The sequence below is a fragment of the Hippopotamus amphibius genome, chromosome 2 (genome assembly GCF_030028045.1).
Source record: "Hippopotamus amphibius kiboko isolate mHipAmp2 chromosome 2, mHipAmp2.hap2, whole genome shotgun sequence".
Taxonomy (NCBI): domain Eukaryota; kingdom Metazoa; phylum Chordata; class Mammalia; order Artiodactyla; family Hippopotamidae; genus Hippopotamus; species Hippopotamus amphibius.
Genome location: NC_080187.1, coordinates 34656887 through 34678222, shown reverse-complemented (window position 1 = coordinate 34678222; position 21336 = coordinate 34656887). Strand labels below are relative to the sequence as shown.

Genomic DNA, 21336 nt, shown 5'->3' with positions numbered 1-21336 from the left:
TGTTTTACCAGGCACAGGCTGGTTTGGGAGGAAGGATGCAGGGACACCCCTTTCTCATCTCCCCAGCTCTCATTTCTTGCAAATCCCTTCTTTCTCAGCTGCTATTTCAGGTCTGGTTTCTGCTATGGAACTGTGAAACTTTGGAGCTTTTCCCTCCAGTGTGGAATCAGTCAGATTCTCAAGAGTGGCCAGACATGGGAGACCTACCAGTGGTCAAGGTAACCCCACCACAATTGTGCCATGGGTACCAGCCTCAGTTATGCCTCTGTTCTCAGGAGACAAGCAGAGGATGGGCAGAAGTGGCAGCAGGGATTGAGAACTCCCCTGAACACACGTGTTTAAAAAATTCTGCTGGCAAGTTCAAATGTGTTTGGAAACATTCAGTGGATAAAAAGAGTTTGAACCATCTAAGCAGTACTGGGAAGCTGTCAGGTTCAAAAACAGCCAGGAACCTCCTGGCTTGGTTAATGTAAAGCATTAAGCACTTCCATGAAAAGTAACACTTATGCCTCAAGGGCCGAAAGTCAGGGCAAAATCAGACTCAAGGTGATAGAGGGAGCACCATTTCTTGCTTCCAGAAATAAAAGCTCAACCCATCTGAAAATTTTTCCTCCCACTCCCCATCCTCCTTCCCCCTCCACCCACATAGCCTGGGCTGCATCAGGCCAGCTCAGGTGCCTTCTGGATCCTGAACAGAAGAGCTGTGGGTGCCCATGAGTTCTTGTGGAAATAAGCCCCTCCTTGGGCACTAAGAAAGGGGTTAGGTTTGGATCAAAGGTTATATGACTACTATGACCACTAGTTTGTGTAGAAACAACTTCAGAAAATCAACATCTTCTCCTCTTATTCCACCTTCTCTTCCCGCAAAATGGCATGTCCCCACCGTGCATCTTAGCTACGTCATTATGGAAGCCAAATGGTAACGGCTTATCAGAAGTGTTAGTAGCAGCAGCAGTCCTGTTTCTTGCTCCCCACCCAATCCATTCATTCATTCTTTATCCATTCAATACCATCCTTCATCCACCACCCTTCCTTCATTCATCATTAACTATGGGAATCATCACTGATAATCACCTTCCAACTGTCAGGCCTGCTGTGGGGCACCAGTGATTCAAAGACAAGCAAGACGCAGTTCCTGTCCTCAGAGAGCTTACACACTAGCCATGCTTTTTAAAAAAGGCAATAGCAAGTACATTTATTGAATGCTTACCATGGGCTGAGCACTTTACAGGATTTTCTCAACTTGATCCAAGAGCCTCGTGGGTAGAGAAGATTATTCCGATTTTATGGGGCAAAGGAACAGTTTTCTAGGTGTCAGGTGGCTTTTATAGCTAGTAAGTAGCAAAGCTGGCCAGATCTGCACCTAGATCTGGCTAGCCCTGAAGCCTGTGGTCTAACTACTAAGCAAACTGCCTCTAGTGATGGGGTCCAGGTGTTATGAGAACATCAGGCACAGGGAGGCCTGAGCAGGAAACAGGGAGCAGAGTGCAGTTCCGCCAGACGGGGTCAGGAAAGGCTATAGAAAGGAGATGATGTGGGGCTGAGTCTTGGGAGGAAGATAGGTAGTTGGCTATTCACCTGGAAGGCATGGAGGAAAGGGTGTTCTGGGCAGAGGGCCCAGCAAAGGCGAAGTCACGGTGGTGTCTTGGCACATTTGCGGAACTGTAAGCAACTTGGTTGGGGAGACCTGAAAGAGGAGGCACAGAAGCGGAGTGGGGTCCCCTCCCGGAGGTGTTGCAGCCACCCCAGGGAGAGGCCCCTTGCTGTGAGCAGTGGAGACTGTGCGGGCCTCAGAACAGCGTGGGGCATCTTCAGCGTGACATGATAGCTGAAGGCAGAATGGACTTGAGGGAGTTAGACTGGTGGTGGGTGGGTAAGACCCACAGGGGGCTGGTGCATGGGTCTGGGTGAGAGCTGAACCCAGGTAGGGTGTGGACAGGAGAGCTGGGTTGTGCCGTGCATCCAGAGGTGCTGTGACTCGGCTCTGGGTTCAGAGACTTGTTATCCACCCTCTGGGCAGGGCAGGGAAGCCCTGAGAAGCAGGAGGTGAGCCTGGAACAGCTGCTGCCGCAGTGTTTCCTGGCCTCGTGCTTCCTAACTAGCTACTGTCCTGGCTGTTTGTTTGTTTGTTTGTTTTAACTACTTATTTATTTATTTACTTATTTATTTATATATTTATTGCTTTGATGGGTCTTCATTGCTGCACACAGGCTTTCTCTAGCTGTGGCGGTGCTCAGGCTTCTCAGTGTGGTGGCTTCTCTTGCTGCAGAGCACGGGCTCTAGGCGTGTGGGCTCAGTAGTTGTGGCGCATGGGCTCAGATGCTCTGTGGCATGTGGGATCTTCCCGGACCAGAGCTCCAAACCGTGTCCCCTGCATTGGCAGGCGGATTCTTAACCACTGTGCCACCAGGGAAACCCCACCGGCTGGGTTTAAAAAATTTTTATTTTATTTATGTTTTTCCTCTCAGTTATGTTTTGTGTCTTCTATTTACTTTTTGTTTGAATTTTTCTTTCAATTCGTAAACCCAGAATCCTTAGTCAGCAAACCTAGATCTTCTGTGACCAGGAGCAAATAGCCCTATCTTGGGGATCAGACGCTCATGGTTAGTACTGGCTTTGCCTCTCACAGGCTGTGTGAATTTGGAGTTTTCTGAACCCTTTTCTCATCTGTACGACAGGGATGACAGGACTCGCCCATCCACCTTTCGGAATTTTTCTATGGCTCCATGAGGTAATATGTGACTACAGACTTGGTGACAGCCCCCTCAGTTGGGATGTGAAGATCACACCTCCTCTTTGAGGCCAGCTGGAGCTTTGCAGAATTCCACAGATCCAAAATCTAACCAAATGGTTCATGGGAGAGCCTTCACTGGTGGCCCTGGATTTAAGAAGGAACTTCCGGTGCAGAAAACCCGCTGTTTATTCTCTGCATTCCCAGTGGAATCTAAGTAACAGCATCTGGGTGCTAAGGGTACGGCGGCTTCCACCCCATGACGAGGCTGTCCGTCTACCCACTCACCCACCCACCCATCTATCCACCCACCCACCCATCCGCCCATCCACACATGCATCTATCCATCCACCCACTTTCTCACTGACTCAGATGCTCACCCATTCATTCATTTATTCACCCACCCACTCATCCATTTACTCAATCAATCATGTATTATTTTTCAGCACATATCACTGAGCCCCCAACATGTGCCAGACGCTGGCTGGCGCCAGGAATTTAAAGTCAAATAAGCTCCAGTCAGGGAGCTCAGGGTCCAATAACCTAGTAATTTCAATGCAAAGTGACAGTGGCCATGGGAAAGGCAGAGACAAAAGACTGTGGAAACAGGAGGGAGCCATTAACTCAGGTGGGGGCCATCAAGGAAGACTGAACAGAGGAGGTGGTCACGTGATTTGGTTCTCAAGGCTAAGGAGGAGTTTTCCAACAGAAGAGAGGGAATGGTCTTCCAGGAAGAGCAGCAGGTGGAGAGGCCTTATTACCAGCTCATCCATGTCTTTTCCAAGGAAAAGACAGAGCAAAATTTAGCTGTGCCACGCGTAAAAAGAATTACTCCCGGCCATTCAATGGTTTAAACACAGATGCCTTGGCGAGAGCCAGTACTCCGTGCAAATTCCCGTGACCCGTCCCAGGCGCTGGAACCCAGTTCCCACCTGAGTGATGGTGCCTTGTCCTCAGTGAGTGAGTGCATGGACTGAAAGGAGAGGATGTTCGCTCTTCCCCACAAAGCCAAGGGCTCTGAGTTTATCCACAACCCCTCAGACAACATCCAGGCCTGGGAGTACCTGGGCAGGCCCCTCCTCCGAGAAGCCCGCCTGCCTTACCTTGGAACTTAATGGTATCGTTGATGATCTCCAGTGTGTCAGCCACAGCATTGTATTCTCCCACCTTCACCTCCCTGCTGTCTGTGGGGAGCAAGAGACAGTGGCAGGTTAGATCTGAGTCCTGTGTTTGTCTGGGTGCTCCTGTTCTGGCTCTTGCTCTCCTGCAGGCTCAGCTATATTCTTACAGGCTTTCTCTTTCCCTAGGGCCTTTTCCAGGTAGAATCACAAAACCGCCGACGTGATCTGGGCTGGAACAAACACACTCTCACATTGTTTCATCAACTGGTCATCTGTTTTTTGCTGTACACCTATGGACAGGGACCCTCCCCCCCCCATAACTGGACTCTGCCTGTTACCAAGTCTTTCCTGGGTCATGAGCTGAATAGTCTCTCTGTAACTTTCCTCTGTCATCTGGCTCTGCCCTCTAGGACTGCACAGACCACCTCAGCTCCCTCTGGCCCAGGAGAGCCCTAGAGACTTGAAGACAAAAGCACATCATCCCTCTGGCAGTAGCTCCCAATCCCATCTTACTGGACATCATTTCTACTTCCCACCCCATCCAGGCCCCAACTTGGGCCACACCCCACAATGTCACTGTCTGCTACTGTAGCCCCAAGGACTGACCACTACACTTTAGGCATGATCTGGTCAGCAGCAAGTAGAAGGGACCATCCCCTCCTTCGTTCTGCACATTATGTTCCTATTAATGCATTCTGAGGCAAAATTCACTTTTTTCAGAGGCCACATTGCTCTGCTTGTTACACCTGACACAAAGTCTCCTTTGTATGCTCTTTTTCCTGGGTTCCTCTAGATATGTACTTGTTCAGGTCTATTTTCAGACCCAAGTGATACATGTGAATTTGCCTTCATCACGGATACTACTCTGCTGGTGGCTTTAGGTCACTGACAACGATGATGAGGACCGGCCCGGGGTGGTGGCAGGAGGAATGGAGAGGTGGGGATTAGCTTTGACAACAGTTTCTTCTTTCCAAGTAAAATCTGGACAACGGGGTGATCAGTGGGTGGGGAAGGTGGGGAACAGAGCAGTGAAGCGAATGACTGGGGGGCTCTGGCCCCTCCCTGAGTGCGGAACCCAGCAGGGGTCAGAGAAGGTGGGAAGATGCTAAGTTCCAGTTTGGACGTGCTGAGCTTGAGGTGGCTGTGGATCATCAGGATGGCGATGTCCTTGGGTCTGGAGCTGGGGGAACTGGGGGGACAAAGAGTTGGGGTCATTAGCACGTAAACTGGGAGTTGCAGCAGGGGGCAGGAAGGAGACCCCCAGGGACCGTGCCAAGTGAGAAGAGGATCAAGGGCAGACCCTCGGGAGCACAAACCTCTTGGGCGAGGCAGAGCAAAGACGCTGCAGGAGACTGGGAGAGAGAGGCCAGGAGGCCAGGAGAGAGTAGGCATCGTGGGAGCCAAGGAAAGGGACAATTTCACAAGGGAGCTGGCCAGCAATGCCACATGCCACCAAGACAGGGACAAGAAGCCCCTGGAACAGAGGGTCCATTCGAGGCTTCTGGGGGAATACTGCTGACCGCAGATGAAGCTGATTCAGGGAAAGGTGGGGGTAGAGGCAGACAGCCAAAGGCAAGGAGTAGAGTGTGGGGCCCCTGGAGAGAGCAGGCTTAGACAGGGTGGTGAGTGGATGGGGAGGGGCCAAAGGGATTCACCTTTAGGTGTCTTTTCTTGTTTACTTCTCACAGTCGTGTGGAGTTAAGTGGTTTCAGTCCCACTTTATAGATGAGGAAACAAAGGTTGTGGCTTTGCCCAAGGCCCCACTGATACTAAGAGCAGAGTCTGGGTTCAAACCCAGGACTGTTCCCACAGCGAGGCTCTTCCTGACATGTGGCTGCCTCCACGGGATCCCTAGAGGTGACAGGTCTGGGTTGAGCTGCCTGCTCCCCGGGCCAGCTGTGCCTCCTGAGTGCAATAACTACAGAGAGGAATGCCCCCCTGCCCATCAGAGGGCAGGCAGATCCCCAGAGCTGCAGACCCTGGTCCTAAAATGCCCAGGGGTTATGAAGCGACACAGCAGCAGGAATTCCGAGCGTGCAGCCAGAGAAGCTGCCGGCTGGGGCTCTGGCTCTAAGTGAATTTCTCTGCAGAGATGCAGGTGTGCGGCTGTCTCCTTACAAACACTCAGGAAAAACGAACAGGGAATCCCACAGGCCACACTCCTGCCTGCGTTCCTTTGACTGTGGGGTGGAAAACAGGGCTGTAAAAGTCACTTCCTTCTCCCCCGCAAAGGTCTTCCCTGCATTTGGGGGGCCTCATACTGTGTAGGCGGCGGTCACTCGCCAGGGTCACCCAGCTCCTAAATGTCGCAATAGCAGACTCTGCTGGGAGCTCCAGCATCCCTGCTCTGGCCTTTTGAAGTCTCAGCCCTAATCAGCTCCTACTGCTCTGAGGAAGAGGTTCTGATTTATTTATTTGGTGTGGAGAGGCAGCACACGCAACGTGCAGGCTGACTGGAACAGATCATCAGGAGCTGGCAAGTGTGTGGCTGGCACCTCACTGCGCCCCCAGCCACACAGCCCACCCCTCTGACTCACACACCCCGCTGTACCATCCATCCCATGACACCAAAATGATACTCAGCTTCCCGCCACGACCGTCATCACCATAATCTCTCCCTGGGGGCAGTGCTTGGAGGCCGGGGTGGGTTCACACATTCCTGCTTTCAGGGTTTCATAGCAAACCCTGAATCTGGCATAATTTGCCCCAGTCTACAGGGGAGGGAGGAGCCTCACGTCAGTTAAGTGAACACTCAGAGCCACGTGCTGGGCAGTGACCAAGTAGGTACCTGAACCCGAGTCCCCTAGTCCTGAATTCAGAGCATTTTCCCCGCCCATACAGAGCAGGGCTGCTGGTCATTCAGCCCACACTTACTGAGTTCCTATGGCATGCCAGGCCCCACCCAAGGTATTTCATCATAAAGAATCCCTCAAAAGCAGCAGTGTAGGTGGTGGAAGGTTAGTTTATGTCCTCATCCTTGATTAAGCTGACCTTGGACATCTGGGTGCTGAAGGATGTTTATACTAAACCCCTTAGTTTAATCACTTCATTCATTCATTCATTCATTCAATAAACACCGGGTACCTGTTATATGCCAGGCTCTGTGCTGGAGGCTGGAGTTACAAATATTAAAAAGTAATTCATAATCTCTGACCTGGTAGTTTACAGTGACCGCAGCCTCAGCCAGCCCTGCTGGGTGGGTAAAATCACTCCCATTTGCAGATAATATTTTCCTTCCAGCCCGCGCCCTGTGAGTGGGTGGCTGTAACTGTAAAATGGCAACTTTCAGAGTGGCTATGAGGGCTAAAGAGGAGACTGTAGGCAGTTTCTGGCTTGAGGCCTCACAGTAAGTGTTCAATAAATTGCAGTGGAGTCACGACGGAAGTAGCTGTGAGCTATCTCCCTCTGTTTTCTTACACCACCGTTCTCCACAAGGGCCCTTCTGCTTGCAAGGTGGCTCTCCTCTCCCTCTACCAAACCAACATGCCCGAACCCTATCTACCTCTTCCAGGAAGGCTTCCCCGAGTACTGTTCCTCCCCGGTTGCTGTGGGCCCAGGGCACCGGATGACGTGAGAAGCTGTGTTCGAGCCATGCCCTAAGTGTGCCCAGGCCTTACGATTCCTGCCAACTGGTCAGTTCCTGAGTGGAACCTGAAGTCCTGCTTCTGAGGCCCCGGGCAGCATAGGCTTGCATCCCCTGCACTCTGCCCAGGGCCCTTCCTGGTTCTGCAGGGGAAGGATGGTGTCTCCTGTGTTTTTCCTTTCACCCACGGCCCAGCCAGGTGGCGACCATGACAGGTGGGCACTTTCAACTCTGTGCAACTCTGTTGTACAAAGAACATTAACCACTAATTTGGATACAGACTTGCAGACTGTGGAACAGGGGATGTGTGGACAGACTATAAAGAGGATTCACGGGGGGCAGGAGAGAATAGAGCAGGGAGAGAGGGGCTTTGGTGTTGAGTCTGGTATTGGCCAGCCTCCCTGCCCTGCCAGCCCTGCTGTAGGTTGCCACTGACTTATTGTGTGACCCTGGACAGACCATTCCCTTTCTCTGGACCTCAGTTTCTTCATCTACAAAGTGCACTGTAAGGGTTCCAATGGTTCTTAGCCCTTGCCAGGCACCAGAGTCAGCTGGGGAATTTCTAGAAAATTCAGAGGCCTGGGTCCCAATGTGGATCCATTATATTAAAACCTCTGAGGGTTGCGGGGTGAGCCCTGGATGGCAGTATTTTTAAAAGGTCCCCAAGTTGGCTAATGTATAACTAGAGTTGAAAACTGCTGGATGAGACCAAGGCCCCTGTAATGCTGACACTTTCTGTCCTCGGAGGCTCAAAAAGAGTATAAAACAAAGATCCCCCTTTCCTGCAGAATCATACTGGTTCCTTGTTGCGGTGCAAAAAAAAAAAGGGGGGGAGGGTTCTCCTAAAAAAGGGCATTCTTTATTTTTCTTTATTTCAAACTTTGGATTTGGATGGTACATAAAGAACATAAGTCCTATTGGTGAAACTTGGGCGGCCAAAATAAGCATCCAGCCTGAAAATACTCCCTGTCTGCTGGCCTGCGAGCACCCTTGAGATGGGGCTGGGGAACTGCCTCAATCACAGAGTGATCCTGCCTCCCTGCTGCACTGCAGCCCCTGGGCAGGAGAGCTAGTTATAGCGTCGCCAACTTCCTGCTGTAGCTGGGTCCCCACATCCTGCTTCCTGGCCTCTACTCCCCTCACCCCTCAAATGTTCATTCTTCCTCAGGTGACTCTAGGTCTGCATTGAGGGACGTATATGTGTCCTTTAAAGTTTAATTGTTGTTGCAGACATACAGAAATGTAAAACTCTGAGGTGTAAAACAAAAGAAAATCCTGGCTCAGTGAAAATCAAAGATTCTGTAAAATTACTCCATTCTAGGGCTCCCTAACAAAATCTCAGCCTCAGAGAAAGGGAAGCGCTCTGGCTGGAGGACAGGGCCCCTGAAACAGGTCTTGGTTTTGCCATCTCCTCAGTAGGGAGTCCCGGGGAAGCGCCGTCCTCTGCCTGGGTCTTGACAGAGCAAGTGGGCTAGAGGGGGAGCCTCTGTGCCCTCCAGCTCGTGTTCCATGATTCTGCAACTGCGTTGAAGGGTCCTCCTCACTCCAAGCTGAAGTCTGCTCCCCAGGACGTCCCCCTCACAGTTCTAGCTCCGCCTGGGGGCCGCACATCACAGCAGCTCCTGCTCCTGGCCGTGCTTCAGAGATGGGAACACCGCGATTTTGATTTGGGGCCTTGATTCTGCTTTTGTCCAGGGTAGCCAGTCATCCCCCAGGAAGTGATTTTTCACGCCCCCCCCCCACCCCGCCCAGTCTGCTCACTGCCTACAGACAGGCCCTGGACGGTCCCTCTCCTCCCACAGGGCAGAAACAGGTCGGAGCAGCACCTCTCAGCCGCACCCAGCAGGGAGGGGCTGTGCTCCCGTGGCCTGGAGTCTCCCCCACACTTGTCTCTACCCACAAACAATACACACTGCCACATTTTTATTACGTTAACTGCACTGACCTTTGTTTTGAGATTTTTTAACAGATTAGGCGGACACTGGCCAAATGCCCCAGGAGTATAACAATCCTGCCAAGGATAGATCTGTCCACTGGCATATGCAAACCAACCCAGGGGCAAAAGCTGAATACCCAAGGGGACACAGAACACATACAGATACAATAGGTTATTTGCACCTAGCACACCTTTTCTCTCTTCCTCTTGGCTAACTCCCAGTGGTTTTTTAGAATTCATCTTGGATGCTGCCTCACCCAGGTAGGCTTCCTAGAAGATGCCAGGTGGAGCTGAGCACCTCTCCTCTGAATGCCCTTATCACGTATCACACTCAGTTGGGGTCCTGGGTCTGCTCCCCACTGAACCAGGGGGCTCTCTGAGAGGAGGGGCTGTATTTTACCCATCTCAGCACCCCTGTGCCCAGCTGAGACCTGGCATGCAGGTGCCAGGAAATGACCATTGAGAAACTTTAAAAGCTCAAACCATAGGATCAAAAAAAAAAAAAAATAGCACATCAAAATTAAGAACTTCCATTCACCAGGGACTTTAAGTTTAGAGAGAAGTAACCAAATGGGAGAAGACGTCTGCAAAGCCTAAAGCCAACAAAGGACGGAAATCTAGACGATGCACAGAATACTTGCAAATTAACAGAAAAAGATAGTACCCTCAAAATAAAAGTGATCAAAGGATCAGAACCAACAATTAACAAATGGCTGACAAGCACAGGAAGAAATGTCCAAACTCATCAGTAATCAGAGAAATATTTAAAAACCACAATATAGTATTACTTTATGCCTTTAGATTGGCAAAAGATGAGAGAGCTGGGAAACGCCAACTATGGGTGGGAGGTATGGACACCGGGACTCCTCGTGCTGGTAGGATGAAGACGGATATGGGCATTCCCAAGAGCCAAGTGGCACATTTTAGACATGCTGGGTGTTAACACACCTCTGACCCAACAATTCAGCTCACGGGCATCTGCCCTAAAGAAATGCCCAGCTGGGCTCATAAGGGGGCATGTACAGGGGCACTCATTACGTGTGGAGGCAGGGAGTCGAAGGTGACCTGGGTGGCTGTCACTGGGAAAGTGGAGGGGTATGTCCGTGGAGTGAGCAGTGGGAGCCATGGCCTAGATGTACACACAGCAACGTGGAGGGATCTTAAAAACAAAGCACCGAGTGGCAAAAAAAGAAACAGAAAAGGTATGTAATCCAGTTGCGTCGATGCAGATTCAAAATATGCACACAAAACAGCAGTACACATTTTGCAAGGACACAATATATGCATTAAACACTACAGAACGCTTGCCTTTCTTGAGGGGAGGCAGGAGTGGCATACGAGAATAAATGAGGGAAATAAAGGCATAAACAAACAAGAGGGGCTTTTATGGACCAGTAACAACGTTCCGTGAAATGAGGAGTGTGAAGTGAGTCCCAAGGAAGCAAGATGGCACTTTGCTTGAGAAATTCTGGAGGGGGTAAACCTGGGATCATCGCGAAGAGTGCCCAGGAGAGGAGCAGGAAGCCAACAGCTGTCACAGCTCTTCTCTGCTTGTCACTGAGCCAGGCTCATTCACAGCATCACGTCATTGGAGTCTCACCATCACTCTCAAGCAAGGAAAACGATCACCTTCTATTTCACTATTTTAAAATAAGTGCTGAGGGACTTCCCTAGCGGTTCAGTGGTTAGGACTCTGTGCTTCCACTGCAGGGGGCATGAGTTCCATCCCTAGTCGGAGAAATAAGATCCCACATGCTGCGTGGCATGGCCAAAATAAATAAACAAATAAATAAAATAAGCTAAAGTGTCTTTAAAGTTACTCTCAAAAAATAATAAAATGAAATAAAATAAAAATAAAATAAAATAAAATAAAATAAAATAAAATAAAATAAGTGCTGAAATGATGGCTCAGAGAGATTAAGCCACAGTGCCTGGCTACCAATGATTAGGCATGTCTGCTTCGAAGCCCATGTTCTTTCCACATGAGAGGAGGTGCGTTCCCCTCCTGGGGAACTAGAAGCATTCAAGCAGAGGCAATACTGCAAAGGAAAGTCAGGATTCCCTTCAACATGGAGAATCTATGGGTCAATGAAAGAGAAGGTCTGCTAAATAATTCTGTCTTCCAAGCCATCTTCCTTGAGCTCCCTGAAAGGTAAGCCCTGGATCATGAGGGCTGGGAGGTATCAAGGTCAGGGTCAGACTTCCAGCCTGAAAGAGCCCATATTCACATGTGTCCTTCCATTCCTGCAGACCCACAACCCTTCTGGTGTAACCTGCAGTTTAGTGGACTACGTATCCACTCTTAACTACATCAAGTTGAGTGGCAGTCCAACAAACCCGCCTTTCCAGACCCATGGCTTAGTGAAGAGAGCTATAATATATGCCTTAACAGAAGGAAAAGGATATTAAAAATCCAGCTTAAGAGTCTCAAACTAGAGTCAAACTAGCTCCAAAAGTTTTCTAGTAGGTTCTGGGAAATTATCTTCCTGCTTTTACAGGCACTGGCACTTGGCCAGAGAGATTATGAAGCCCCTGCAGGGACTAGGGTGGGGAGGCAGAGGCTGTATCTTATTCACCTTGGCTTCCCCAGAGGACTTGGTAAAGCACCTGGCAGATGCTTAGGAAATGCACACTGAATAGAACTGTATCTGTTACCCCCGAAGACCAAATGGTAATTAATGTCTGCAAATGGGGAGGACAAGCCTACATTTCACTAGGTACCTTCTGAATGACAATTATGTTGTTAGAGCGGTGGAAGACCCCATCCCTTCAAATCAGGTGCCGAAGTATAAAATTCCAAAGTCTGAGTCCTTTATGCCACACAGAAGCAGTGCAAAATTCAGGCAGATTCTCATTCACCGCAAGTCTTACAAACAGGCCTAATGAAGGCAGGGATGGTGAGTTAGAGCAGCAGATGCTGAGATTTCACCAAGAACAGCATAAACAAGGCTCTAATCATGGCTTCACTCGACTTCCTTCCCTGCTGCAAATTCTGAGCCATGTTTAGACTTCATTAGTAACATGAATTCTTTTTTCTCTTAAGGGAAAAAAAAGCCAGTTCCCTAGTATTCATCCTCATCTACATGTGGTTTGGTGCAAGTCAGCAACGGCATGGGGGAGGGGTGATGAACTTGAAGTTGAAAGGGGGTTAGGACACTGCACCCAAGGTGTGTGGCCGAGGACATGCTAATATCCGCTTTACTTACTGCCATGGGTGGGTCCCTCAGAATGGTGCCTGAGACAAGAGTAAGAATTCATGTAATTTCTTTGGGAGGTGATCCTCGAAGCGACAGGGGTGTGGGGAGGTGAGACAGGGAAGGGAAGGGAGCCAGGGCAAGGTGCATTAATGAGCAAGTTTCTGAGAGGCCAACTGAGGCTCAATCCCATGGGGACCTCTGGAGACAGAGCAGAACGTACCTGGGAGTTCTTGGAAGTTTCTACCCAAGGGGAAAGGACACTGGGGGATTTATCCTCCACTTCTCATCCATCCCTGACTCAGGGCTGTCCTGGAAGCATACTCCCTGAATATCTGTCCTGCTCCTTGCACAGGGTGAGATGTGCAGGTGCTCTTAATAAGATGCTTGTTTGGAACTACAGATACTTGGGGACTACGGGTGGGACACTGATGGCATCTGCCACACCTACCCCCTAGGATTGTCTTGTTGGGAGGTAAGGGGTCTGGGACGCCTTGAAAAACGGAGTAAAAGGAGGGAAGCTGAGAGTGAGGAAGGTCATGCGTGGGCTCTGAAACCATCTCTGGATTCACAATGCCTCAGCCTCAAGAGAGACCATGAGGCTAGCCCTGACACATTATTTTAGAGTAGATCTGTCTATCCAGCACTTCTAAGGTTGCAAAAAAGGTCATTTCTCATAGCCTGGAACAACAATGGCCACCATTGTGAAGTAGCTTCCGTTCACATTTCTGTTGTCAAGACTATCTGCTGTTTATCAGACATTCTGCCTTGGCTCAAGTCACTGGAAATAACGAGTAAATGAACACGCTCTCAAATTTCCATGAGCCGTATCACTCACCAATTCAGTAAACATTTATCAAGAGCCAGCCAGGAACCAGACAGCACACCAGTAATGTGACAAGCTTCCTAGCACCCAGAGTTTGTAGAACAAGATCATTTGGCCCAGCCCCCGGGGACAGACAGGGTTGGCATTAGTGTCATCCCATTTTCAGAGGATGAAATTGAGGCTTAGAGAGATAAAGTGACTTGCCCAGGGTCACACTGTTGGTAAACTTCAGAGCAAGGGCTTGAATCCAGGTCTTTTGCCTCCAAATTAATTCAATACACTTGTACCAGGGGTCTACTGCCAGGCCCTTGTGATACCAATCCCATAACTCTGGAATCAAAAGGTAGAGCAAGACCATGGATTCCTGGCTCCTCTTTTAGTCTTCTTCTCCAAACCACCTCCCATTTCCAACTAATTCGCGTTTTAGTTTTACGAAGAAGGTAACAGAGCCTCCTACAAAATGTTTCCTCTACTACAGATAATAGGGTTTAGAAGGCACCAGGAACTTTACAAACAAGAAGCCAAAAAAGCATCTTCTAGGTCTTCAGAGGGAGGGCAGGATGGGCCAACTTCCAAGATCCCGCCAGCGAGCACTGAGATAGCCTGGGTGTGAGCCCAGGAGCAGACCCTGCAAAGGGAGCCCCATTGCTGGAGCTGGCTGTTTGTGAGTCAGCTCTGCTGTTCTACTGTCTCCTCTTAAAAGAGGGCAGGGGGGTGAGGGAGAGAGAAACAGACAGGGAGAGAAAGGGCTTGAAGGGCACAGCAGAAAACAGCATAGTGACCCCATTTAGAAGCCTTTTCTGAGGTCAATGGCATGAGGCAATTTAGGATCTGGTAACCCCAAGGTGGAGGGAAAGCTCATCCTCTAGATGAATTCCGGGAATGTCTCAGAAGACAGTCTAGAACAGCCTCTCCTGGAGGTGAACCACGAGCCCAGAGAAGGGAAGAAATGCACTTGCTGTCTCATAGCAAGTACCTTCCCATGTCTGAGCCTCAGCTCCCCCTCTGAAATAAGATGACAGCCAGGAGCCCTTCCAGCCTGGACAGCCTATTCAATAATTCAATGCCCCTCCATCCTGGCAGCAAGGCACCCATGAGACCCTATGAATTTGGAAAACTAACTGTTGTGCTGATATAAACATGCCCCCAGCACAGCATCCCTCTGCCAACAGGATCAATGTCTGTTTTAAAAACATGTAAACAGGAGTATCTGCAAGGCCCAGCTCTGACAGTCAATAAAAGCTGGACACGAAAGTGGCAAAGGGAGGACACTTAGGCATAGGTGTGCGTGTGAGCACTCAGAGGCTAGTACTCAGGGAAAGTCGAGGCACAGTCCCTGCTCTGCCACCAGGCAACTGGGTGTCCCTGGGCAGAACACCTCCCTTCCTTGGGCCTCAGTTTCTCCATTTATACCATGAAGTAGTGGGATGAGATCATCTCTAAGGCCCTGCCCCATGTGACACCCTACATATCATTAAGTGTTGGGAGCAGCTATCGGGGTAGGCAGACAGAAAAGGTACCCAGGGGGTTTCAACACACCAAGAAAATGTAGATTTGCCCCAGTATCATAATTTTTGACTAAATGCTAATCATAATTGCTACTACTTGTTGAGCAAGAAATAAATGCACATGTTTCTCTGTGTTATCTCATTTAGTTTTTCCCATATCCTAAGAAGGCAGGTAGGATCACATCCCTGTCTTACAGATGAGGACATCAAGGCTCAAAGAGGTGAATCACTTGCCTAATGTTCTACAGTGACCTGAGCTCAGGTGGTTTCAAACCCACCTCTGAACTACTGTTTGTTATACCACTTTCCTTATAAATGCCTAAAACCAGTCACTAGAGTTGGTGTCTAATCCTAACATTCAGGAAAAAAAAAAAAAAAAGCCATAAAACTGGCATGCGCTTGTCGCTGTGATTGGCCAATCAATATTTTACAAACTATTCGCCCAGAACAATATAATTTGAGAACTGGAAATGTGACAAGAGAATTTAGTTGCAATCACTCAAAAAAAAAAAAAAAAGAAAAAGTAACTTTGCCAAGATGCTTACTTTGTTCAACCAATGAAGAAGTAAGACTTAACAAATGGGAAAATAATTACGTTTGCCTAAAATTACATCTTTTGTGCACGCCAGAGAGCTGACATGTGTTTCAATTATCTGCCATGGGAAGACAAATGGGTAAATCTACAAGATTGCATTATAAAGCGATGGTACTGAAGACCACCTCTGCTGATTGATCTGAATCTGGCTGGGATTTGTCTGAATGAATCTGAAAAACTGGACTTCACTTCTTGCTTTCCCCTGGATGACTCTGGGATCTGCTCAAAGTCAGTGGACACAGAAGGCTCTGCTCTTGTTTCTGGATTTTCCAGAAACATCCAGATACTGAAAAACACTGCATTAATCAAAGGTTCGTCTCATGGTTCTGGCTAACAACCCTGCTAATGACCATACTGGGTCGAACTGAGGTTCCTCCAGGCAGAACACCCAGCCCTGCTCCTCACAGGTGCCCTGCGGGCTCTGACAAGCCACTGTCCCTCTCTGGGCCTCCGTTTCCTCCTCATCACATGGGGAATGTGGTCTGAATGGTTGCTGAGGTCCCCTCCAGCTCTGACAGCAGAAAAGTCTGACAAATGATCTGGTTTCTTAAAAAACCAAATGGTCTGTAAATAATGTATGTGGGACAATTATAGGTTAAAAGGGACTGAAGAGACATATCAACCAGATGCAATGAGTAGACCTTGTGTGGACTCCCCAACAAATCAACTATAGAGTCATTTTCAAGATAATTAGAGGATCAACACAGTCTCAGAATAAAGCATATTAAAACTTGTTAAATGTTTAAGGTGCAATAATAGTGTCATTATGTTTTTAAAAGTCCTTATCTAGTAGACATGCATACGGCAGTATTTATAGATTGAAATGAGATAATGTCTGGGAGCTGCTTTAAAACATTACAGCAAAAAAGGGGGGTGTGGAGGACGGGGTGAGTCAACATTAAGCAAGATCAGCAAAAGAGTGAAAACAGCTGAGGTCGGGTGATGGGTGCATGGGGTTCATTACGCTACTCTCTCAACTTTAGAGTCTGTTTGAAAACTTCTATAGTCAAAAACTGAAACAATGCAAGCTTCCTCAGAATATTGGCACTGACAACCGCCACTCCCCGTACTTTCATGAGCTTGAGTCATGTGGAAGGACTGAATAGGCCTGAAAAATAATGCAGTTGAGAAAAAATATTCTCAATAAGTTGAAACTAATGTTTTCACAGAGAAGTGTTTTCTATTGACTCTGCTTTTGCTTATCTGGAACATTGTACTTTCATTTCTTTTCATGTATTTGATTGCATAAACACAACATTCCTGAATATAGAATTCATCAACTAGAAAGAATAAGCATCAAAAAGCCTACCTTGAAATTGAGTAAATTTAATGGTCCCCATTCGCTCCCCGTTCCGGAACACAACTTGACCCTAAAAACAAAACAAAACAAACAAGAACAAAGAAGAAATGCCATATTAGCCCCAACACTACGGATCTCAACTGAAATTTATTAACTGCACAATGAGATTATTATTATTATTGGAGAAAGAATAGACTCCCGCTGGACCACAGATGCAAAATTAAACTAATTGTTTTAAACGGGTTGTGACTTTATCTGGATAATTTGAGGAGCACAAAATCAATAATGGAACCAACACATGTAAATTAAAGCCCAGATAACGCATCATCATTTTCATCATGACTATTTATTAAACACCCATGTGCCCTGTGTTATCCCAGGACAGGGTCTTCCAGCGTGCTGGAGAGATGGAGGAAGACGTGAAGTCCTCGGAGCCCGGCCCTGCCTCTGCTCCCGTGCCCCACCCCTAAAAATGTGGGGCTTTGCTGAGGTTGTTTGGCTGCAGGACCAGAAGGGGCTAAACGTCCGCTAGTACTTCTTATTAAGGACGGAGAATGTTTTCGCAAGCTCTTGCTGAGGGGTGACGTCAGCCCCCAACATAACTGGGCTATGGGGCAGCACAGAATTAAGCTTCTTAAGCTCGTGAGGCCTGACCAGTGTCACAGGCAGCTGAGCACCCCTCATCAGGGACCCTAGGGCTAACGACAGCATCACCTGCGGCATCTGCCGTGCTGGCGGATACCCGGCTTCCACACGCTGGGCTAAATACACCAGGAACATAAAGAGGGGGTGTGGTCTCTCCTTGCCTATTTACAGTCCACTCAAAATTCGGCAACCATGTAAGGAAACGGACACAAGTTATATCACTGAATCTTTATGACAAGATTGAGTGGAAAGGAGGATGATCCTGATTTTATAGATCCAGAAACTGAGACTGAGGGAGGTTATGCCAAGGTCATTGTAAGTGAGGCTGCTGGATTCAAATCCGAGTTTGATTTTAATGCCCAAGCAGCTTCACTAGAGCATGTTGTTTTTGATCCAGAAATAAATTTCTTCCTTTCTTTCCATTAATGCGAAGTTAGGAAAATAAATTGTCTTAAAGGTATACTGCTTTACGAGCACAGTTATGCTCTTGCATCATCAGGTAACAGCACAGACAGTACCATGGATTTCATTCAATTCTAAAGAGAAAGTGCCAGAAAGTACCTATCTTCCCTTGATGGAAATCCAAAGTCTGAGGCCCTGAGGCTTTCGGAACAAAGAGAATCACTCAACCTGTTCTCAGAATGAGAAAACACCTTCTAAGGCCACTTTGACACCTTTTTGAAATCCTGAAGACAGCTGCGAGTAGTATCAGTTTGAAACTAACGCCCACTGAATTCTATATTCAGGTGACGGTAAGCAATTCCCTGGAGTGTGAAAACACGTCAATGTAAGGTGAGACAGGAGTTGTGATTTTATTTCTAGTGATGATTGAAAAACACAGAACATCTTCCAAAGGATCACTTTGATGCAAATGGACCACTTTGCATGGGTGGAAAAGATGCAGATATTGTCCACAGGACATTTCTTTGTTGGACAAAGGTGGAGATCTAACTAATTCACCCATCTCCTGCCAAGCTTTGAAGAACTCCAAAGACTTCTAGATATAAAATGTGGACAAATTCTGCAGAATCTTTATTACTTAATTTAAAAAAGTATATTTCTCTGTTTTGTAAATAAAATTTTATTGGAATACAAAAAAAAAGTATATTGAATGGTATTCAAAGCATGAATGGAATAATACTGGAGTGGAATATAGGGCAAGGGTGAGAAAGACTCTCCCTTTTTTTTTCCCCTTTACTTTTTAGATAAAACTAATTAGTTCATCTTTGAAGTAACACCTGTCATATTTTATTTTTCTCACAGTAACTATTTTTACTCATAGTAGCTCCTTCTATCTCCTTGGTTTTTCAGGGGATGCAGTGGAAGGAGGCCAGCATCTAAGTATCACAAAGCTGGGTTCGGGGTCCCCTGGGACAAGTTCCTGAACGCCTGAGTTAGGGACCTAGCGTGGCTCCTGGTTTCCTACAAGCACTCAGTAAATGGCACCAGTAAGTTTTATTTAAACACATTTAATAGCAGAGAGCTGAAATAAAAAAGATTTCAAGCACCAGGAAGCTTTCCAACCTTTGGGAAGAGATTGTCAACATCACATGATTTCAGCTGGCAAAGGGGTAAACTGTTGGGCCCTAATCCAAGGTGGCTTCACCGCTCAGAAATATCAGCCCCCAAGTGATTGAGTTTCCAAACCACGTGGGCCGCTGTGTGTTCAGTCAAAGGGAGAAAGCAGAGAGGTCTGCTGTGGTAACTGAGAGTAATATGGACATGCAGATGGGCAACTGGCTATAATGAGGGCCTGCACCAGAGAAGAGCGGTGAAGCCCTGTGAAGCCCCCTTCTGAGGAAGATTCGACACGACTCTTTCCTGAGGTTGTGACCATGGCATCTGTTGGGTTTGACAGATGATGCCAACTCTGCGACCTTGACCATGGCTGACTGGATGGGGATTACTGCCCTAGCCAAGCCAACCTTGATAAGACTGGACGCCAGTGAGGAAGGCCACAAGCCGATCAGGTGATTTTCATGAAATTCTGCCTGATGGATGGCCTCCATGTTAGCAGGTGGTCAACTCACGACATTCCATAAATATTTACCTTCCCTGGGCCAGGCCTCTTTCAGGTGCTGATTCCTGCTCTCAGCAAGCTTTGTATTTGATTAGGAGAGACAGGCATAACACGTTCACCAATAAATGAATGAGATCATTTTAGTTAGTGGAGAGCGCTGTGAGAAAACCCAAAGGGAGTGCCTGGGCAAGCGGCATGAATTTACTGTGAGGTCAAGGAAGACCTCACTGCAGAGGTGACGTAAGAGCTGAGGCCTGCATGGCAAGAAGCAGCTACTCCAGGCAAAGGGAAAGGCCAGGACAAAGGCCCTCAGGTGGGAAGGAACAGCAAGGGCCCGCAGGGGGAACATGATGAGGGAGTGCGCAGGTAGGTGGGGCCTGGGGGCCCTGCTCTGGAGGGGATGCTAAGTGCAGTGAAGAGCCACGAAGATGGGGAGCTTAAGCAAGCGGTAATATGATCTAAGATTTGAGAGGTTTGCTCCGGCTGTCAGAAAACGGGAATAGAGACACCGGAGACTTAGGTAGCTGGCAATCCAGCTGTGAGGTGACAGCAGCTTAGGCTAAGGTGGTGGTCACATTCTCTGGCCAGCTCAGAGTGCATCGCCAAGGCGGCTGAGCGCCGTGGCCTGAGCAGCAGACGCTTCCCTTCTACTCCTGCCGTTCTGGGGGATGGGCACCATGGTGTGTGGCCAGACGCCCCCTCAGGATGGAGACACTTGTTTCCCCAGCATCTTGGCTGTTGGGTTGCCCAAAGGCTGCCAGTTAAGGTTATGCCCTCCCCGGGGGCAGCCGACAGCCAGTGGGCGATGTGAGGGGACATAGTAGTTTGAGCTCCCTTGTTTCAACTCAGGACAACTGTGAAGGCTGCGGGCGCGCGGTCCCCATGGGGAGGCTGAGGCCATGACTGCAGCTGCGCCCGATTCTACTCATCCCTCCGCCTGATCCTGCTTCGCGTCCTCCCTTCGGGTTTTGTTCCTGAAAGCCTCCCCGATAACCTCCCTGTATGTGTCTCAGAGTCTGTTTCATGGGTAACCTGGCCTAAGGCACCTGTCATCAAAGGCCATGGGAACGCTCTCTTTTTCACAACCCGGAGGAGCCTGAGGGATAGGGTGGTGGCAACAGAGGCAACGGACTCCCAGCGAGGCCCACGTGGCAACTAGACTCCCTGGATTCTCTGTGGGCTGGCATCTCAGCCAGGCGAGCTGGGCCAGCTTTGGTTTCTAAAACCCCAGCTTGAGCGGGGATTATTTTTTGCTCTTCTCCCACACACATGTTCTTTATGTATACAGAAATGCCATGACTCTCCTTAAGTTTTTGCCGTGTGCGATCCAGGGCTGTAACCGAGGATCATCACATCCACTGGAGACCAATTCACGTGATGCATTACACTCCGAAGCAGGGGAGTCTGATAACTCTGGCTGGGGTGGTGGCTGGTGTCTGTCTTTCAGCTCACAGTCCACACTCACCCTTCTACGTCCTCCTCTATGTTGCAGGCGCCCACAGCCTGGAAACCACACTTCCCAGGATCCCCTGCCAGCTGGTTTCCATTTAGGTTCTGCTAATGAGAAGCATTCATGGGGGATGAGAAAGCGTGCAGAAGGGAAAAGCTATTTTTTTTTTTTCTGCTTTGGTTGCAGCAGCAGGAGCTGAGTGACTGCAGGTGTCCATGGGCCTCAGCAGCCCTGCACTGTCAGTGTGCGTAGCGGGGCTTGGGCTAACTGCTCAGTAGCCAGTGCCGGGGGCCCAACAGCCGCAGAAACAGAAGGGGCAGGAGCCGCAGAGGCCAGCGTGGCTGGGTCTCCGTTATTTTATTTGCATTCCAGATCTCCTCTGTGTCACTTATAAACTCCTCGGAAGTTAGAATCCATTGCCAATCAG

At 48.7% G+C, this 21336-nt stretch overlaps 1 protein-coding gene across 2 annotated transcripts in view; it reads right to left on the bottom strand.

Moving 5' to 3' along the window:
- The window catches only part of GABBR2 (gamma-aminobutyric acid type B receptor subunit 2), a 364042-nt gene that overhangs the window by 83460 nt on the left and 259246 nt on the right, over nucleotides 1–21336 (bottom strand). For both annotated transcript variants that reach the window (XM_057724616.1, XM_057724617.1), the window contains exons 8-9: nucleotides 16804–16864; nucleotides 3835–3915 (exon numbers count right to left, since the gene is read on the bottom strand). In XM_057724616.1, coding sequence (XP_057580599.1) covers nucleotides 3835–3915; nucleotides 16804–16864 — 142 coding nt within the window. The remainder of the gene's footprint in view (nucleotides 1–3834; nucleotides 3916–16803; nucleotides 16865–21336) is intronic.